The sequence below is a fragment of the Azolla caroliniana genome, unplaced genomic scaffold (genome assembly GCF_043228905.1).
Source record: "Azolla caroliniana isolate FFs.n. ecotype wild unplaced genomic scaffold, voAzoCaro1.0.p SCAF_12, whole genome shotgun sequence".
Lineage (NCBI taxonomy): Eukaryota > Viridiplantae > Streptophyta > Polypodiopsida > Salviniales > Salviniaceae > Azolla > Azolla caroliniana.
In genome coordinates, this window is record NW_028230447.1 from 11,989,861 (window position 1) to 12,010,697 (window position 20,837).

Genomic DNA, 20,837 nt, shown 5'->3' on the forward strand with positions numbered 1-20,837 from the left:
TTTATCTTTTTAATGTTCTAATCTCTTCAATCATTATCTGCAGATAAATATTTATTATTTACTAAATTCTATTTAGTACATTTACGTACATTGTTTATAATGTTTATTTGATTCATTCTCGGGTCACGCTTCTTTGTTTCCATTTCTGACTATTATGTCAGGTCACCAAGAACATATAGTTTTATTTATTTAGTCATTTTGACAGAATGTATAGGCAAAAGATTTAGATATGGGAAACTAATTTTTTATTCATCCTAAGCACTGGAGCTATACTACAGTACCTTGCTTGTGACAGTGTTTCCACGCTCTCTCTCGTGCATTCGTCTCATGCCTTACAGAACCCAAAAGTCAGTTGAGACCTTTGGCCACCTTCACCATATTGCTCATTCCATTGCCGAATTTGTGTCATGGTGGTTGCATCATAAGCTACTGATTTTCCAACCTACACCAATTCCAAAAACGAAAATAAGGATTAGAATCATAAGCTTTCCATCGCTATGATCATGTTTCAGCCACAAGAAAAAACATCCATCCTAACCTTGCATTTTGCATTAATGAAGTCTTCTAGACGTAAGGGTCTGACAGTAGTAGTCTCCTTTTCAACATTCCCAAAAGTCTTCCCCTGGTCGATATCAGATTCAGCAAGTAGCAAAAATCAGCCCAATGACATAATTCCTATCTGCTAAACTATCCAAAATGTGCCAGGATAAGTTATCACATTTTATCAACATGGGAGAATGTTTTGCGAAAAGACTTTGACTGGGCTAAGATATTGCAATAAAATGAGTCTAATATATTATAGAATACAAATATAATAAAATAAAAACAAGCAAAATACTTCCTAAGACATGCAATATACAGTCAATTATGCATCTGTTGCAGTTCCTTTTGGTGCACAGTTGGTAGAAATTCAGCTCTATTTCATTCGTCACAGTTCATATAGAGGACATGCAGATCGCGTGGCTCATCTCTGCAGGGAGGGCCATATATCACTCATATGCTCACACAGGTCTCGTGTGGAGGACCACACAAATATTGCAACAATCTAAAAAACTCAACATAATTCACACTGTTGCGTGATGCCCTGTTAAAGGCCACAAGTCGGTCAGTATTAAAGCAGATCTTTCCTCAGGTATTCATCACCTTGTCACAAAACATTGTCAGCAGAAGAAGTATACATATTACTGCTTTTTTGGACATTCAACAATTTTGTCATAGAGCCCACAAAGTGACCCTTACAACAGCCACAAGATGGACCTCTATTAAATATCTATGAAATAGCCCCTGAGCTCATAATCATAAGTTGATTAGACTATAGCTATTGTGCATTCTCTCAAGACTCTCAATTTTTCGAACACACCTGCTCTTCAGCTGCCAGAATTTCATGGACAGGTGCATAGGCTGCAGCAACGCATAAATTCTGCAGATAAAAAATAAATATAAGTTATATTTTCGAAACAATATTCTACAGCTAATCCTAGAGCCAAATTTAAACTTTTGACACCTTCAAATCACTTCCTGAATAGCCTTCAGTTTGAGAAGCTAAAGCATCAACATCAAATGTGTCTTCTAGATCTTCATTTGCCAATATGATGCGCAGAATTTTAGCTCTATTCTCTAGATTTGGTAAATCAATGAACAACCTATTGCAAGTGAGCATTATGTTACAACTTCAGTATGTATATTCATATAGCATCAGAAACCGTATTATAGGCTTGAAAATCTATAAAGCCAACAATCCTAAAGTTAAATAAAGTAGACCAGTGGGACTCAACCTCCGAGGGAGTCTGCGAATGACAGCATCATCTAGATCAAAAGGTCGATTTGTCGTCGCAAATACAAGAATCTGTTCATTCTCTTTTGATTGTAGACCATCCCAACAAGCCATAAATTCATTTTTAATCCTCCGTGTTGCTTCATGCTCAGAACTACTACCCCGTGTTCCAAGAAGACTGTCAACCTGTCAGCATATGCAGTTAGGAATGCAATCTAAGATATTTAAAATTCTAAATTATACTAATTTGATTTACCTCATCAATGAATATTACAGCAGGACTGAGCTTTTTAGCAAGGGAAAACAATGCCTTGACAAGTTTCTCATCATCACCATAAAACTATAGGTATAAATTTTGTTAGTTGAAATAAAATTTCGATGTTTCAGCATCATTAGCCATTAGCCATTAATAGAATACCTTTGAAGTAATGCTTGAGGCAGACACATTGATGAAGTTTGCACCTGCTTCAGTAGCAACAGCCTTTGCAATGAGAGTTTTCCCAGTTCCTGGAGGACCAAATAACAGCACACCCTTGCATGTCTGCAAATCATGTATGGACTAGAGATATTACCACCTAATAGTAACATGAGGAAAGCATACAATACTAATCATCCGAAGGCTTTCTATACGTTAAAAAATCCCAATTAGCAGATAAGTTGCCAATGTCTCACCTTTTTAAGATTTCCCCTCCTAAACAGCTCAGGTCTTTGAAGAGGAAGAATAATCAAATCTTTTAAAGTTTTTTTTACATCATCAAGAGCTCCAATTTGATCAAACTTAACACATATATCATGTGCCAAAATAATGGAGGACAAACACGACTTCTCATATTCATTCTCCGCTAACTCCTGTAACTTTCAGGGATATTTATAAGAAGCACTCTTATAAAGAACAAATTTACTATACCAGATATCATTATTACCATGGCATGGGACATCTTGTCTTCATTCCTGGATTTCAATGCTTCCAGTCGCAGCAAAGCTTTTTCCAAACTGCATTGACATATAGTAGCACAGATGCGAAGTGTAAATTGCATGCCTGAACTTTTTTTTACATGAAAGAATTTTAAGAAAACCTACCATTCCTTTTCGAAAAACAGTTTTCCATCTCTTACTTGTAACCGTTTATTATTAAATGTCATGTTTCTTGCCCATCCAATAACATCTTCTGCATCTGCACATATAAGTAGAGCTTCAACATTTTACAAACAAAAGCCAAATTGTAAAATTTGACCAATGTATGAGTACAATTGTAAACTACCATACAAATAAATGTTCAACATTTCTCACAAAATCACCCCTCAAAATACAAAGAAGACAGAAATTCCACAACTACACAAAAAAATATGAGGAAACAAAGAATACCATGCTAAATGTTACATTTTCATATGCCACCCGAGTCATAACCCTCTCATGAACATTCCATATAGAATGAAACTCTCTACCTAGTACCTACTTAAAAAGAATATGATATTTGGTAAAGTTATTTTTGATCAAGCAAAAAGAATTGTGCCATTCTATAATATAGTGTACTTTTCTCATTCCATTGTCAAACACAGACTAGTATATATATATATGTACAACTTACTCTCTTGGGTTAGAGGAAGATCTATATTCATGCCAGCTAACTCGACACAGCACATGCCGTGCTGTTCAAGATTCTGCAAAATACATCCTATGAGTTGTAAGACAGTAATGTTCATATCATATGATTTCCATGGGACTAACCTCCTTCAGCAACAAAATATTTCTCATCTTTCTGGCTCTTTTCTTATCCTCTTCAAGCTGCTTTTGCCATGCGTACAAGAGATGAGATCCCTGAACAATACAATTCCTCCTTCAGATTTTGAAGTATATTGTCTCCTTCATTCATACTCTTTTCTCAAGCTCACTAACCTCTGGTGGAGAGATTTTAATAATATTCTTGAAGATCTTGAACACCTTATCACTGTCCTCTGGTTCTGTGACCTATCACATATTGATAACCTCAGAGCCCAAAACCAAAAGAACATATTTGACCTGTGAATAATAGAAACTACAGTGAAAACGAAATACTTAACCCTAACCATTTACCTTCTGACATCCTTGGTTCATCATATAGTCAGATTTCAAATGCATCAAGAACCATTTACATTCTGACATCCTTGGTTCATCGCATGGTCAGATTTCAAATGCATCAAGAACATTCAAAATATTTTAAGATTTTCTATGCTCCTATAATTCTGACATTAGGTTATTTTTTACATAGCGTTTAATTTTCTCTTCTTTCTATATCAAATACTGCTAAATTTGTCTTCTCTATTTCAACAGTTACTAGATTTCCAACTGTTCCGAAACTTTAATGGGAAGAATATTTTCCAAACTTAAACCATACTTGATCAGTTATAAGCATCCGATGAAATCTCACCGTTTCAATGAAAATGGATGGTAAAATATGCTCCTGTGAAACAAAGATCAGATTATAATTACCCAAAGAATCCCATGTTAAAATAATCAGAAACATTATTTATTTCTTGCATTCAGAACCAAAAAAATCACATTCTTGCATCCCATGTCAAAAATCTACATAAATCTGATTAGTTAGGATTCGGCAGATAATTCATCTATAAAATCAGAATTGTCCACCTTCCATCCTTCTGCCATCCAAAATATTGAATGGTAACATTGAATCAGATTAGCAACAATAGTAAAATGGCAGGTCCTGAATTGACTAGATGCGGTGAATAAAGATAAGTAATAAATTTGGTAACAGAGAAAAACACAACTTATGTGCATACTTATTTCGAAAATAATACTAAATCTCTTCATTCCAATAAAAGTCAATCATCAGCTGTTCATATTATTTGGATAGAAAAAGAAATACCAGGCCAAAATTCACTGTTATAGGAACATTTGAATCTTCTTTTATTCTACTTGCAATGAAGACAACTGGCCCATCAACATTTGTTAGCAAGTCCTTCACTCTCTTTAGAAGAAGGTTTCGTCCTTTTGAAGTTGGCGCATTTGAAAACCACTGGCGAAAATCAGGAAAGTACACAATCACAGGACCTCGATATAGAACCATCTGTAAGCATGAACACAGTAACATAATATTGCACAGATGGATGCCAAGCATGAACCTTAGGACAACAGTAATATCCAGCATAATCACAATGAAGAGACATCTGTTTATTCCATTACCTTACAAAGAGCTTCGATCGGAAGCTCAGGAAACCTAGCCATCCACGCTTCGTCTGAAGCACTTGTATTCATTTTTTCAAGCTCAATTGCTGCAAGTTATAATTGATGTCTTATTTAAATGTTAGTAGGCAAATTTTAACAGACTGCCAAGACAGCAGTCATTTAATAGTTGAATGAGCATTTTAAATAGGAAGGATTTAGCTTATTTTTATTAGTACAACATTCAATCTTTTGCTTATCAAATAGACCAAATTGAGGTTAAAAGGTAAGTAGATTGGATATGATCAAGACATAGCCAACCCCCGGGAAAAAAAGGTAAGTACATACCGACGGATATTAGGATAATTGGTACCTTGGAAGAGGTGACACGATTGTCGCAACAAAAGCCTAGCCCACACCACTGGTGTCTCAAGACTTCAGCCTTCCAATGTACTGTATTTATGAGGATAGCTAGGCCTCATACTTACTATACATCTTCCCAGGTCCCTTGAATAGGTGTACTTTTTTAAAAGACTTTCCATCCATTGGTGTCAACATCACTACTAAATTTGGCCAAATCTGGCTTTCGCAAAATTCATAATATAAATGGTGTAAATTCTCACTTCTATTTGATGAATCATTTATGAATAATCAACATCTCATTGATACAAGAATTTAGGTAGACGACGTCAGTATGCAATTTTCAGCACTGTAGTAAGACAGGACTAATAGACTGGAGTCATTTAATAGTTGAATTAGCATTGTAAATAGGAAGGATTTAGCTTATTTTTATTAGAAACAATCCTCAGTCTTTTTTCTTATCCCAAAAACCTTCGGCATTCAATATGCCAGTAAGTCAAACATTGAAAGGTTTGCTATATACTTAACCTATGCAGGAAATCAACAAGAGATCAGCCTCTATATTGAACACAGAAAAGATACCCACAGGTAACAGTGACAAGAATAAAAGAAAAGATAGATCCAAACTCAAAGAATAAACTAAAAGAAGCATGTTGATTCTAGTATAAACAAAATTCATAGACAATCCTGGCTTCAATTTCCCAGCCCTCCAAATAAACCTACCTGAATCTATGAAAATATTGAATGTAGAAACTGCCATCTATATTTTGTTTCATCCACATACAAGAATGCCATATTTCGTAGCACCAAACAGAATATATATATATATATATACCATCACAAAATACTTCTTCGGCATCACCAGTCCCATTGCTGCTTTGAAATTTGACACAAACTTTCCAAGGTAAACTATCTGAAATAGACGATACAAATCCCTCTTGACCAATGCTCAGTTTCGGCCTGTAAACATTAAAATAATCAAGAATAAACACAAAAGAAACCAATCAATGAGCTCCACTTTGTCTAGAAACAATGACACATGGTTTCCCTATGGTGATTCATATTATTTATAACCAAACAACCTGCAGTACAATAAAAAACTGTTCACAGTGCCTTCTAAGAACAAAATTTCCAAGGATGTTCAAATTGAAATATATTAAACCGAGAATTGAGATAAATAAGCATATTCATAGAGAGAAACCTGATATTTGACTTTGATGACTTTGGCCCTTTATATTTGACATGGTCCCCTTCAAAATCACACAAAGACAGCATCAGAGGTAGTATTTATAAGCACAAAAACACCATTTATTCTAGGATTTCAGAGTACACTGCCATATTATGGATAAAATTAAGTCACAGCAGCTTAAAAAACAGTGAAATGCATATTATAATCCATAAACCATAAAAATATGAAATCTGCTCGAAACAATACACAGAAATTGAAGTAATTTAAGAACCTTATTTTTTGAAAAACAGTTATGCCACTAATACAGTTTGGATAAAGCCATCCAGAGCAGAAAGATACGCCATATCCCAATTACAATCACTTGAAATGAATATCAAACGCTAAGTTAATGTCATCCTTCACAGAAAAAACAAACTCATGTTTAGTTCACTACAGAAAAAATGGTTCGACTGTGTGATTTCTTAAATATTGGGCAGCAAACAGGGAAATTGAAATTAATTGAAAGAAGTCATACACTCGATAAATACCTATAATTAGATCATGCCACCACTTTTTGAGTTCCTCCCCTTGCTTTCCAAGCTTCTTCAGTTCCTCCTCACGGCCAGTCACCACAAGGTTTTTCATTTCATCTGCCCAATGATCACTGTCCAGTTCAACCAATTTTGAAATCTCTTTCATACCAGATTTCTGAGCAGGAATACGATGCAGCTTTCTAGGTAAACCAAACTTTCCCCCTAACGTTTTGAAATCTATGACTGCCACTGAGCCATTGAATACCTAATCAATAACAAGGATTATAACCATAAGTATGACACCTATATTCAGTAAAACGTTTACCACAATTACAGAAATTAGCAATGTATAGTTTCATAATCATGCCATAGTAAACCATAATAGCACCAACAATGATGTTTTCAGTATCAAAATGGGAAATATAGAATAGAGTAAAATAGATCTTTTATCATCCATGATGAGGTCAATTCTGACCTATGGGACCAAATCAACATATAATCTTGTATGAGACTCCCTCCTAAGAAAGGAATTACTACTCTGTAGTAAACACTCTCGTTGTGAAAATAATGCATGCACGTATGTGCTAACCCTTCTTAGTGGAAATTTGAGCATGACACTCACATTATCATGCCCGTCTAACAAGTCATCATATTTCTTGCAAATTACCTTAGATGTTGAGCATGTGATAAGTAAGTGATATTCATCCTCCACTACGTTTTCATTGCATACTTTACATATCTTCATATTTGGGTGATGATGTCATAATGCTACCTCAACACTTAATTATATGAGCGCATTGATTTATGTCTGCATGCAAAGAGATTCATATGCATGTTCCTGATTATAAATTACCAAATTCAAGGTTTGCCCATCTTTTACGGTATCAAATCATAAGGACAATATACAGTGTAAATAAACATTGTGTCGGTTGGATAGACAACGTCAGCAGAAAATGGTACTAGAAATATGCTTTAGAATAATGTTTCCATGGAGGGAAGTACATTCTGTGGTTTAATACCCTGGTTCAGGATAATCTAAATTTGCAGCTCTATGATTGTGTAATGACTTATGAAATGCCATGTACCAGTTGCACTGGCTCGCTAGTGTTTGTTTATATTGGGGAAAATTATTTATGTGACATTTTTACACAGAGACACCCTTCATGTCTTACGGGTTTTAACACTTACTGTTGGTAGGCCTCTTACAGATTTCTCTTTTTTGACACTCTTGCAGAGCTCAGTGTCAGTGCATGAAGTGGGTCATAGTTGTTTTTTAAGGGATTCTGTGGAGTTTGTGGTGCAGAAGACCAATGTTGAAAAGAAAGCAAGCCACCTTGTGGAACAAGTCAGGGCTACTTTGTGCAAGGCAGGCCTTGGTGTTCAACGGGTAGGGACCAAAATACTTGTCTTGGTGGCTGCATCAGGGATTTCGTAGCCTTTCACCTTATTGGGGGGTAGATTCAGGATATTGGTAATCTGATCACGATAGGTAGTGAAAAGCAGTTATCTTCATAAGGTTTGTTGGCTATAGGGTGGGCAGGGGCCTCTGCCATGCAGATGAGGCTATACTTAACTCAGTTAATCACTTAACATTACATAATTTAACTGTTAATTAATGTATAGTGGGAACAAAAAGTTGACAGGAGTAACCAAAGTAACTTAATTAGTAATATTCTCTAAAATCATGTCTTTCTTGGGTTATTACAATGTGCTTAGATCAAATTTTATTTAGTGTCCATAGAGAGGTGAATATTGACCCGGAGGAATGATCATGCCTCTATCACCTGCATTGTCCTTTCATTCCTATTCAAATTCTTTTGCGGGTCTTCGACGAGCCTTATATCATTCATCGTATATTACATGTTAGTGATCATTCCTAATGTAAGCATAAAACAGGGAAATATAAGATAGATAGATAAGAAAAAGACAGAGAAAGAAGGGTGCCAATCCAGCCGACCACCCCCCAGCGAAGGGATCGAGGCGGACTCGAGGCTTGATCGACGTCCCATACCACCACCATGGCATCAAGTGGTACCTAGTATTGGCGCGCTTGCTACAAGAGTCCACAAAATCATAGTCTCTACATAGTCGAATAATGTGACTAAAGAGGGTAGCTAGGCCTAATATTTATAGCCAAACCTAAGGCCCCCAAGCAAGTTCACACTTGGCCCTTATGGGTTGTCTCAATTCTTAGGATTAAAAATAATCCTCCCTTCTTTACACTCTCAATTAACCCTCACATATTATCCTTGTGTGTGGAATACTATGGTACAAATTACAACAAGATAAATTATGGTCATGCCCATGACATTACATGATCTTATGGACACCTAGTTTGTAATTTCCTGAATTGTCCCTTACCCTAACTTATCACCGATTTACATGTTTGACCTTATTACAAAAGCCCTCGAACCGCCAACACATATAATATACATGCATGCATGGATGTACCATCATGCATGAATTCCTTATGCATCAGCATGTGGTTCTCTAATGTATGTTGTGGTAGCTACTTGTCCAGATATTGCTTATGGAATGGGAGTTGTCAGTCGCTGTATGTCTAATCCCAACAAAGCACATTGGGAGGCTGTCAAGTGTGTTTTCAAGTATCTTAAAAATACACAAAGAAAATGTTTATGCTATGAGAAGGGTGCATTAAGTTTGCAGGGATATCGTGATGCAGACATGGCAGGTGACTTGGATACATGCAAGTCTACTAGCGGGTATATATTTACAGTTGCTGGTGGAGCAATGTCTTGGTGCTCCAAATTGCAAAAGATTGTAGCACTGAGTACTACTGAAGCTGAATATATTTCAGCTACAGAAGCTTCAAAGGAAGCTATATGGCTCAGCAGACTTGCTGAAGATCTTGGCATGTCTGTTAGTACTCCTCTGTTAGGATGTGATAGCCAGAGTGATATGTATCTGGCCAAGAATGCCATGTTTCATTCATGCACCAAACACATTGATGTGCGACATCACTTTATCAAACAAGTTTTGGAGGATGGTCTAGTCACATTGACCAAGATCAAAACACAGGATAATCCTGTAGATATTCTCACTAAAAGTCTTGGCAAAGCTCAACATGAGCATTGCATACAGTTAGTGGGAGTTACTTGAATGTTCACATCGGACCTTTAAGTGGGAGGTTGTTAGGTGAAGGCCCGTAGTTCACAAATTAGGTAATTATTCGTACATGTGAACACATTGTTCACCTGAACAGGACACCTCTGGAACAAAGAGATGCTCATGAAGGTGTTGGACAACGAGATGAAGGTACTGAACAACAAAATATAGATGTTGAACAACATGCTAGACATGGTTTGCAACAGCCAAAAAATCCTGAAACTGATTTTCCTCCAGATTTAGAACCAATCCCAGAAATACTGTCATTGGGTACGTAGGTCTAATTGTTTAAGGTGGCATGTATATAGATATGACCCCGCTTTGCATTATGTCATGCTGTCAGATGAGGGTGAACCTCTTACTTAAAAGGAGGCAATGTCATGTGAACTTAGCAGTAAGTGGGAGCTTGCAATGCAAGAAGAAATAAAATCTTTGTATGCAAATGATACTTGGGATCTCGTGTCCTTACCTGAAGGAAGGATTCCGAATAAATGGGTTTATAAAATAAAGAAAATTGAAGGGAAACCAAAATACAAGGCAAGATTAGTTGCCAAAGCTTATGCACAGAAGGAAGGTATTGACTTCCAAGAGGTCTTCTCTCTTATTGTGAAGATGACCACACTTCATGTGCTATTTGCTCTACAATGCTTAATCTGGAGTTGTACCAAATGGATGTAAAGACCACTTTTTTGCATGATGAAGAGATCTACATGGAACAACTTGAAGGTTTTGTAGTCCTTAAAACGGAGCATTTGGTATGCAAACTAAACGTAGCCTGTATGGCCCAAAACAGGCACCACGACAGTGATATAAGAAGTTTGATACTTTTATGCTTTCTCAAGGTTTTGATCGTAGCTATGCAGACCATTTGTTTATACACGAAAAAGGATATCGATGGCAGTCCCATCATACTTGTTCTATATGTGGATGATATGTTGCTAGCTGGGAAAAGAAAGACTAGTCTTGATGCTCTAAACGATCAACTGAAATCGTTCTTCTCTATGAAAGATTTGGGAAATGCGGAGCATATTTTGGGCATGAGAATCAGTAGAAACAGAAAGGACAAATTGTTGTTTTTGTCACAAGAAAAGTACATTGAAAAAGTGCTTAACAGATTTAATATGGCAGAAGCAAAGTCCCTTGGATTTCCTTTGCCTTCGTATCTTAAACTTAGCAAGGCTGATTGTCCAAAGGATGGGATAGAAGTCAATGCAAGTTTTTCCTAGATAAGGACCTTAGTTTTTCCTCATTAACAAATATAGTTCTTTTTTAGTTTATTTTTCCGCTGCTACTAGCCTCTTTAGCGCCTTACTATTGTTCATAACATGCTTAGCGAAGGAACCTCTCTGCAATGTGATGGCACAGAATGATGCACTATGCTTAACCATCTTCATTCTAGAAATAAGGAGTCATAGACAATGCCTCTTGAGGGACAGATTAACACTCAATAATCTACCTAGGCAGCAGCCTTTGATGATTTTCTTCTGCACAAATATTACTAAGGACTCCACATGGTGTACCAGCAAACATCCTGGACAAAGTAGATTCACCACTAAAAGAAATCATGATAACTAGAGTCATTTCTCTTAGCAGTGAAGCTGCCAACGGCAACGAAAATCATGATTCCTATGTGCATATCTTCACAAGAGCAAAGCCATCATCACACAGTTCATAGATGACCTTGTCTCGCTAACCTTTATATATTGGATATTCAAATAGCAGCAATTTCCGTTCCAATTATCTGGCAACAAGACAGATTGTTGATTATTCATAAACAGTAGCCTTTTGTTCTTTTTCATTAGACACATTTACTAGTTAACATAAATAGTTGTAAAATTTGTTAAGCGGATGGGCCATTAAAATATTTTAGAAACATTGATAAAGGTTTCTTCCTTTTCTTTCAAAACAATAACCAATATAATAAAACTGTGAAAAGATAAAAGTTTGACAAAGAATGAATTGAAAAGAGTAAACATTATAACAGCTCTCATAATTGCAGAAATCATTCTTTCTAGGAGGGGATTAAAAGAGAACCTGATTGCAATTATTTAAGCAGTTGATGAAAAAGCCATTGGCATATGGATGACTTTGTCCAACCAATTTCTCACTATGAGCATCTTTATCATCATCATCATTCTTGGTTTGTTCAATGCTTGAAATTCCTGCAATAGGAACATCATCCTTGAGGTCCTGCCAAATGTAGACAATTCAGATATGACGAAATCATGTATGTACTTCCGCAAACAAAATAACCTTTACTTGCAGTTTGAACTTCAATTGAAAGATCAGGCCAACCTTTGCTGTTAAAATATCACTGTTGAGAACTAGCAATGATACTTGAAGATGTTGTGCGACTGCCTTTATTAGTACTTCTTGATAAGCCTCTGTCCCTGCAGAATGATTTTCCAACTATTTCAGATCTTTCCGATTAAACATGATATTTATGATGGGTAGACACAAAGAACAAGAAATTAAATCCAAAAACAGACACACATGCATGATATCATGCTGCACTCCTATTTGTCATTCATTGTTGAATAGAATAATTCTTAAACTTCACCAAGCAAAATTGAGTAGCTTTCTCCAGAACTTTTCTGTCTTTACTTGTCAAAACGTTTTTAGATATAATAATTTAATCCAATTCTATGTCTTCAAGTTATTCCTTAAAAGGCATATCCTTGGGTACATTGCCCATAAAACACCTAAGAAGACACATGGAATGCATAATGTTTCGTCCAATCTCAAGTAGTCCTAACCAATAAGCTACATCATTTATCTTCTGAAACCTGAAGAGGTTCACAGCTCCCCTATCACACTGCACAGCACATAGGATAGATGTATCTCCATTTAAGAGATGAGGATGTAAAAAGAAGGATGCAGAATCCTTTTTATGAAGGATGAACTTTATCACAATCTTGGAATTTCACAATGTGAAGCCTTCCTACTTCGCAATATAATTTTGGCTTAAACTTCAGAAGGTCATATCATTCACTCTTGACCTCTGATTCACAATCTGTAAAATACTACAAACTTCTTACAACTAGCACTAGCTACCTTTAGCTATTTTCCTTCTATTTCACATTGAGAAATGTGAGCTTTACGACATCAAGTTCGTTGGATGTAGGTTTCCACTGACTCAACTTGGAGCACAATAAAGCTCAAAAAAATCCAAAATAGTGGTCATCTTCAAATTCCACCATATGCAGTTCATTCATTAAGCTTGTTCTTCAAACTAATTGGTGGTCATTACCTTGACCCGCCATTGCGTCCCCCACTAATGTTGAGTACTCGTGATCTTTCTGTAAATCACACCTTTGCTTGAATTTGAATCTCAGGCTCTAAATCTAGAAAACAATAAGGAGATGAATTGAACTGAATCAGCCTCCTCTCCTTATTGCATAGATGGTATCTGCATTCCAGCTTCCCCATGCTTGCATATCTGCTGTGTTTGGAGGAATCAAGACTGCTGATTCTATGGATCTAAGTGTCCAATGGCTCAGCATTGAATCCAAGCACAATCTCCACAAAGCTCATAGGAATCCAACATTTTCATCTTCAACTTCAAACATTTGTATTTCATTCTGTCAAGCTTGCCTTTCAAAAGAACTAGCAATCTTAACCTCGACCTGCCAATGGATCCACTTCCATTTGTAGCAATCACAATCTTCTTTTGATTGTCGCTGCCTCTTCGATTTTACAAAACAATAAGGAGATGAATTGGGGTGAATCAACCTCTTCTCTGAAAGCTCATTTATCGGACTCATGTTATCTTTTTCGTTCAGCTGCACTTATCTTATAAGGCGGCCTAATAGCTGAGCAACACCATGACACCAAAGCAATAGTGTAATCGTTGTGCCTTGCAAGAGGTAACACTCCAAGAAAGCTAAATTTACCTTCCTAATGTTGAGAAATTAGACTCAACGTCACATGCATTGACATCCTTTGCATAAACCAAGTATGCAGAAAGATGAATTTCTTGCATTAGAGATATCAGAAATTGAGATGACATATACTTCACCTCTAAAGTTTACATCCAAGGCATGACTCTTCCTTTATGTAAAAGGTTAATATTTTTGTTAGTATCTATCTATCAGTCATGAAACCCATAAAGCCAAGGCCAATAAGACATCTCCATCTTCCAAGAGCGTACATAATCTGAAATTCTTTATTATCTACATAGCTCTGAATATGGATAGGAAGCTGTCTCATATCAGGATAATAGAGTCTGAGTGGCTAGGACTTAATTTCAAGTTAACGAAACTAGACTGTTCCCCAACAAGGAAGTTAGGATAAAAAATATCAAACTTCAAATTAACACACTTTCAATATTAATAAGATTAAAAATAATAAGATCTATATGTAAAACATAAAGACCTGCTCATGTTTATTATAGTGCAATTGGTCAAGAAATATGTGCATCCAAGTAAAGACGACATAGCCAGAATATACTAACCTGGTAGACCCTGCAAAAGGATCAAATTGCTTGAACTAGGTAAATGCCCTCCAAACTTGGAAAGTTCGCTGTTCTTCAATCTGGCTGATGTACATTCTAGCAGCACATCTCTTGTGTTATCACTGTCAAATAGTACATTAGATAAGGCCTGGATATGTGCCAATCATATCCATTGAAAGAACAACTAGACAAAATTTAAATGAATCTACTGATACTGATTATAGACAATCTGTTAATAATATTATCCAGAATATACTAGATGGTGTATTATCCCTCTTCAGCTTCCAATCATCTTTGTACATATACAATAGATACATTTTCTCTTTCATTTGAAATTTTTTTTGCTGACCTATGTCAATAATATTATTACCAGAATTTTTATACAATAGATACATTTCTCTTTCTTTTTGAACTTTATTGCTGACCTAATGTCTATCTGTGTTCTGGATAGTGTACTTGCATCCCAAATTCAAAGTGCCCTTGATGCCATGTCTGAGGGGTGGGCATCATCCCCTATTTGTGTACAATATGTTAGCCCCCCATATATGTATGCCACTACAAAGGGTCATCATCTATATGCTAATGCAAGGTTCATGGACTATATCATGGTGTACATCCTTGAACATTTGCCTACTAAATTTGTTGCTCAAAAAACTCCATATGAGATGCTCACATGTATAAAGCCATCTATTTCCAACGTTTCAGTTGCTCAATTAAGTGTGCATATATCAGTTCATAAGAAAAGAAGTTTGGAATTTAGAAAGAAGGTTGATTCCAAGCCAACAAGAAAGAAGGAAGAGAGATGTATTCTTATCTTTTAAGAGGCCAAACAAGAGATTATCTGTTAAAATGTTGTCTCTTCTTTCAGAACAACAAACCAAAATCAATGTAACTACATAAAAAGAAAATAAAAATAAAAGTGATTGAAGGATCCCATTATTTACACATGTTAGATTCAAAGATCTCCATCCTGGGTCAATAAGGTATGGAGAGATCACCAAAGCATGGGAAACACTTGAGATGGCAGGAGATACTGACCTTTATCTATAAATGATAAGGGAGGCAAGGTCATGATCCATACAGCCAAGTGTACATACACAAAAAATTGTTATTGTCAAATCTATTGTAATCCCACTTGTATCACCCTTGATTGACTTGTAACATGAGTAGGGTGACAAGGCTTAAGAAAGTTGTGATTGTTTTCAATTAATAGGCTTATGTGGTTCTTTGTTATATTCTTGTCCTTCAACATCTTCTCCCTGTGTCTCTTGGGTTCTAGCAAAAATAGTTCCAAGCACCCTTGGTCCTCTGATTTTGTTATCTTGTGTAGTGGGCCAAAGGTGTGTCTGCATATATGCCCACCTCAATCTCTAATGAATGTGAACATGTCCACAGTTCCCTATCACATTGCAAAGGTTATGCAATAGATGTATATCAATATAAAAGCACTTGATGATGAATATATTGTGGTGTCCCTTTGATGCAAGTGCAGGTCTTCATGTTGTGATGTACATGTGTTCCTTTGTGCCACCCTTTTAGCACATATGTAGCTAAGCCAACCCAAATGGGTGCCTTTGTATCTACTATAAATTGAGTAAGTGGTAAGAAGCGAGGCAGGCTGGTTTTGATTCTCTTTATATGCAATTCACATATTGGTGGAGAAGCGGTGTAAAATCTTAGCCGCTAGTGCACCACCTCGTTCATGGCCTCCCAACTCCCTCCTGTCGCCTCCAAAGCCAATACCCCTATGCAGCGTGAGTTCCCACAACCTCATGAGCGGCCACCTCCTTTCCAAATGGAGCAGCTCCTGCAAGTCCTCTCCAACGCCATGCTTCAAATCAGCCACACGAATCAAGTTATGCTCTCCTTCCTATACGCTAACTGCGAACGGTCTCAAGATCGGCCAGATTCCAAGGTCCGCCCGAAGTCCTTCTCCGGCTTGCCTTCTGAGGATGTATTAGCTTGGTTGGACCACTTTGAAATGATCTCTAGTTACCACCAATGGTCCAACATGCGCAACGCCTTGGAAGTCCGCACCCTACTCGAAAATGTCACCACCACTTGGTATGTACAACAAGCAAGCGAAGTGACAGAAAACTAGGCAATCCTCGGGATCTCCTCATGCAAAACTTTGCCCGTCAAAATTCAGCCCAGACGGCGTTGCAACAGCCCAAGACATTGTAGTAGCATCCGCACGAAACAATGGGCCAATTTGGTGTTTGCTTAAATCAACTCCTCGTTCGCGCCGATCCTACTATGCCCGAGCATGTCAAGTTTTGATTCTTATGGCCCTATTTGCGCCATGACATTACCCATTGTGCCCAGGACCAAGGTCCCAAGACATTCAACGAAGCCATCCTCATCGCCCAACGCATCAAAGCTTGCACACTATCCGACTCCCAACCACGCTGCCCCCCTCCACCATCGACCGACTTGTTAGGTGCAAAGGCCTGTAGTTCACAAATTAGGTAATTATTCGTACATGTGAACACATTGTTAACCTAGACAAGACACCTCCTTTTGTAATGTGAACACACCGTTTTTTTAGGGTTAACTAATATAATAACCTTTTCTCTCGTGTACCAATTAAGGCGGTTGGGTATACCAAAAATCTATGTCTCTACTCTCACCTCTACTACAGTCCTGTTTGCTGAACGTCATCCCTCAATAGCTGCTCCCTAAAACATCTCTCTTTACCTTTAACTGGTATCAGAGCCAAATTTCTTTCCTCTGCTTTGCTGCTGTTTTTTTTTTAGATTCAGAATCAGCAGAAAACTCTTCAATTTTTCTTTCAATTCTTTCAGATCCTTTCCTATCTGTATTCTGCTCAATTTCTGAAGAAATCTGTCATAAATCTTGGGAGCAATGGCCTCCACTTCAACTGAAGTGAAAAACCTCTTTGAAATCAAGAGATTTGATGGAAAAGTTTTCGAATTGTGGAAAGAGCGTATGCTGGGCATCCTCTTTCTGAGAGATTGTGAAGCTGCTCTCGTGGAAGAGAAACCAAAGAGCATGGAAAATGATACTTGGAACACTCTGCATAAGAAAGCCATTACATATATTAAAATCTAAGGGCAGTGCATTTATACTATGCCATGTGACTTGAACCATCGTTGCATTTGGGCAAACCAACAATGATTATCTCTGAGTTCAGCAAGTTGTTTTCATGACATAAGTGGCAACCTTGAGTATCTTCATTGAGGGAGCTCCCAAATCTGTTGGACACCAATCACTTAATGCAATAACACATTAGAAATTACCGTGGCTGCTCCCATCTCCACCTTAATTATATCATGGGGCAACAATGCTTTGCTCCTTCTCATGTGGAGAATCATCAAGACTAGAGGTCTCTTCAAAATTGTCCAGTTATTTTACATCGTGAAGGCTTGGTCCCCAAGTTTCTACTCCATAGAGAAGAGCTTATGTCACCAGTGTATCAAATAGAATAGCCACAATTTGGTTCATGGCCACTGTATATCTGCACATGATCTTTCAAGAGCACCATATGTTACATATACACCAGAAAGTCGAGCACATGCAACATTCCATAGGGAGAACCAAGGCCGCAGGAGTTTTACTCCTTGGTATATGAAGAACTGTGTGTGTGCCACTTTTCCTCTCCCAAAGAGAATGCCAATTCTGATCTCGTCACCCATGCTTCTGTTGTGATAAACAGCATCATTTAAGTTTAATCAATGTTTACCAACAAACCTTTGTCCAGCACAAAATGATTTTAAAACGTTTGGATGTGTATGTAGTCTCTCAGAGAGTCAAAGATCGGAACAATGCCATCAGCATATAGTAATATTTTGGCTATACCGCTAATCATAGTCCCAAACCACCAAATCTATGTAATGTGATACCTCATCTATATAGGGATCAAAGAGAGGGAGATGTTTGTGGATACAATTCTAGAAGTAAAGCATTCCATCTTTGGATTCCAAAAAAGACAAAGATTGTATACTTTTAAACATTAGATTCTCTTTGATAAAGAGTAGCATGGATGCCATATCATATGAATAATTTCCTTGGACCAACAATTCACCATCTCCTTCAAAATCCAAACCCAAACCTTATGTTGGGAAGCTTCCTTCCATGTTCTAAGTGGTGGGGTAGACTCTTCAAGAATCAGGACTTCGTGATCTGTATCTCCTAAACAGATGGATGTGCCTTGGAAGCAAAGCATCTTCACTTTAAATATTGATTTAGGATAGATATACCTTAGAGGTAACGCATATTCACTCTAAACATTGCTTTATTGCAAAGCATCATTGCTGCTCCTGAAATCATGTTTCTTTTCCCAGAAAAGGCTATGAAAAATCCATATTCAAAGAAAATTATGAGAGAGGAGATGAGTTCCATGATCACTGGAACATTTGGACATTGGTGGATAAACAAAAAAAACTAGAAAATTACTGGCGTTAAATAGATCTTCAAGTCAAAATATCACGTGGATGGGATCCTAGAAAAATACAAGGTATGTCATGTCATCAAAAGATATACTCAAAAGGGCTTTAATTACGAAAAAAAAATTATCATATACAGCTAAGCATAAGATTACTCGCTGTTTATCGCATTTATGTAATCACTGTCTTTATTTACTAAATGGATCTCAAATCCAGTTTTTCAAATGGATATATCTCTTTGAAGAGAATTATGTGAAGCGACCAAGTGTCCTTCAAGATGAAAATGAAGACAATGTATGTCTTCTCAAAAAGGAACTTGTATTATGCCAAGAATTGTGTGTCGGAAAAAGTATCTTCTCTAAAATCATCATTGTTCATTACTGATGGGATTTTCCAACATCTGGCACATATGCAGATCTCTTTACTTTTTACAGGATAGATTCTCTGTAACCAAATTATCATGAATACAACATCCATCATACTCAAGACAAGAGAATAGACGATGTTTGAATGTGTATCCAAAAAGCTTTTTGCATTGGTGCAATATATAGGCGGACCCTAGAGCCTACCTAAATTAGGGAAACATGACAGAAATTATTGCAGAATAAATAGCATCCATGTAAGTACCTCAGGTAATATGGAAATCTTGCAAGAGTTTCTGTAATATTCTCGTATGACAGCCACTGGTCACTTAGCTTTCTAATCAGCTTTCCCTTCAAAAGCTGAAGCCTATCAAAATCTTCAAGCTTTGTAGTTGTATTTGTTTCAGCCTTGGGTAACTTCTTCTTTCTTGTTCTTGCATTCCTCTTTAATTCTTCACTTTTCCCCTCTAAATTAGGGTTTGTGCACTGAGTATGATGTTGTACTGGAGTCTTTACAGTAGAATCTTGAGTGTGAACAGTTTCCGATATGGAATTAGATTTCAATGGCTTCTTTCTTGGTTTTTCTGTAAAATTGCCTTTATTTTCATTATTGTTGTGGCCAAGGCTTGAGGGAGAACTTTTCTTTTTCTCTATGTTTTTCTTTTCATCAGAATGACCACTACTAAACTGGCGTACTGATCTGATTCTAAGCCTCATCACCTCATTCGAGTTCCCGGTAGCCGATGATGATGACCTCACATTGGTCCACTGCTGCTCCCGCAAAAGATGGGGAAGATACTGAACAGATGATGCCACATGTGCCGCTCGACCTGCACCTGCACCTGCACCTCCACCTCCTGCTCTTCCTCTTCCTCTTCCTCTTCCTCTTCCTCTTCCAGGGGCAATGCCAGTTGAGAGCCAGTGCTGAAGGAGCCTTCTCAGGCAAGCAGCATACTCTTCAGCCCTCATCCCATGTTTGTACATGGACACAATTTTCCGTTGTCTCTGGAGCATCTAAACAAGTTTGATGCTCTCTCCTCTTCTACTCACTGTGGAGCACCTACTAACCATGTCGAGCAAGCACTCCCACCACCTGCTGGATGAAGCCAACTACTGGGGAACACAAAATCTCTGCTTCTCTTTCCTTCCTTTCCTTTCCTTTCCTTTCCTTTCCTTTCCTTTCCTTTCCTTTCCTGGGAGGAGTCGTCCTCGTTGTCGTTGTCAGCCTGTTCTGTTAGACGACCAGCTAGCAGCTATACATACATACATACATATATTAAGTCAGAGTGCAGTCAAATCACTCAGTCACTCAGAGTCGCCTCGCTTGCCTTTTTTACATTCTTTTCTCTCTCTCTCTCTCTCTCTATTTGTGCGTGTCACTGTCATCATTCTTGCGCAGGGCCATGTTAATCATCTTCTCCGTATCGTTCCAATTTCTTTACACATTCATCTCTCTCTCTCTCTCTCTCTCTCTCTCTCTCTCACGACGTTATCGG

General features: G+C 37.4%; 1 protein-coding gene across 4 annotated transcripts; it reads right to left on the bottom strand.

The window, feature by feature from the left end:
- Positions 1–285: 285 nt before the first annotated feature.
- Positions 286–20,434, bottom strand: LOC147857141 (uncharacterized). Of its 4 annotated transcripts, none has more exons than XM_087328218.1 (23): positions 19,607–20,434; positions 14,574–14,695; positions 12,416–12,510; positions 12,155–12,310; positions 7,010–7,259; positions 6,495–6,543; positions 6,129–6,253; positions 4,955–5,043; positions 4,638–4,838; positions 4,149–4,214; positions 3,671–3,742; positions 3,503–3,592; positions 3,363–3,435; positions 2,855–2,948; positions 2,698–2,767; positions 2,447–2,629; positions 2,193–2,315; positions 2,031–2,114; positions 1,776–1,960; positions 1,505–1,643; positions 1,361–1,420; positions 539–622; positions 286–442 (listed from the first exon to the last, which is right to left on the bottom strand). In XM_087328218.1, the coding sequence occupies exons 1-23, from the start codon at positions 20,353–20,355 to the stop codon at positions 326–328; spliced, it is 3,276 nt and encodes a 1,091-aa protein (XP_087184344.1). In that variant the 5' UTR covers positions 20,356–20,434; the 3' UTR covers positions 286–325. The 4 variants fall into 4 exon arrangements, with proteins under 4 accessions (XP_087184344.1, XP_087184346.1, XP_087184345.1 ...); XM_087328220.1 differs by having other exon boundaries at positions 4,182–4,214; positions 19,607–20,433; XM_087328219.1 differs by having other exon boundaries at positions 2,447–2,623; positions 19,607–20,433.
- Between the last annotated feature and the right edge of the window lie 403 nt (positions 20,435–20,837).

What these genes read in the sequence shown, in the direction of transcription:
- LOC147857141 (XM_087328218.1), bottom strand. Translation starts at nt 20,355, where the DNA reads ATGCTCCAGAGACAACGGAAAATTGTGTCCATGTACAAACATGGGATG. An exon ending in ACAAGATGTCCCATGCCATG is followed by an intron (nt 2,630 to 2,697) that starts GTAATAATGATA and finishes TATCCCTGAAAG; the next exon opens with TTACAGGAGTTAGCGGAGAA. An exon ending in CTGTAATATTCATTGATGAG is followed by an intron (nt 1,961 to 2,030) that starts GTAAATCAAATT and finishes ATATGCTGACAG; the next exon opens with GTTGACAGTCTTCTTGGAAC.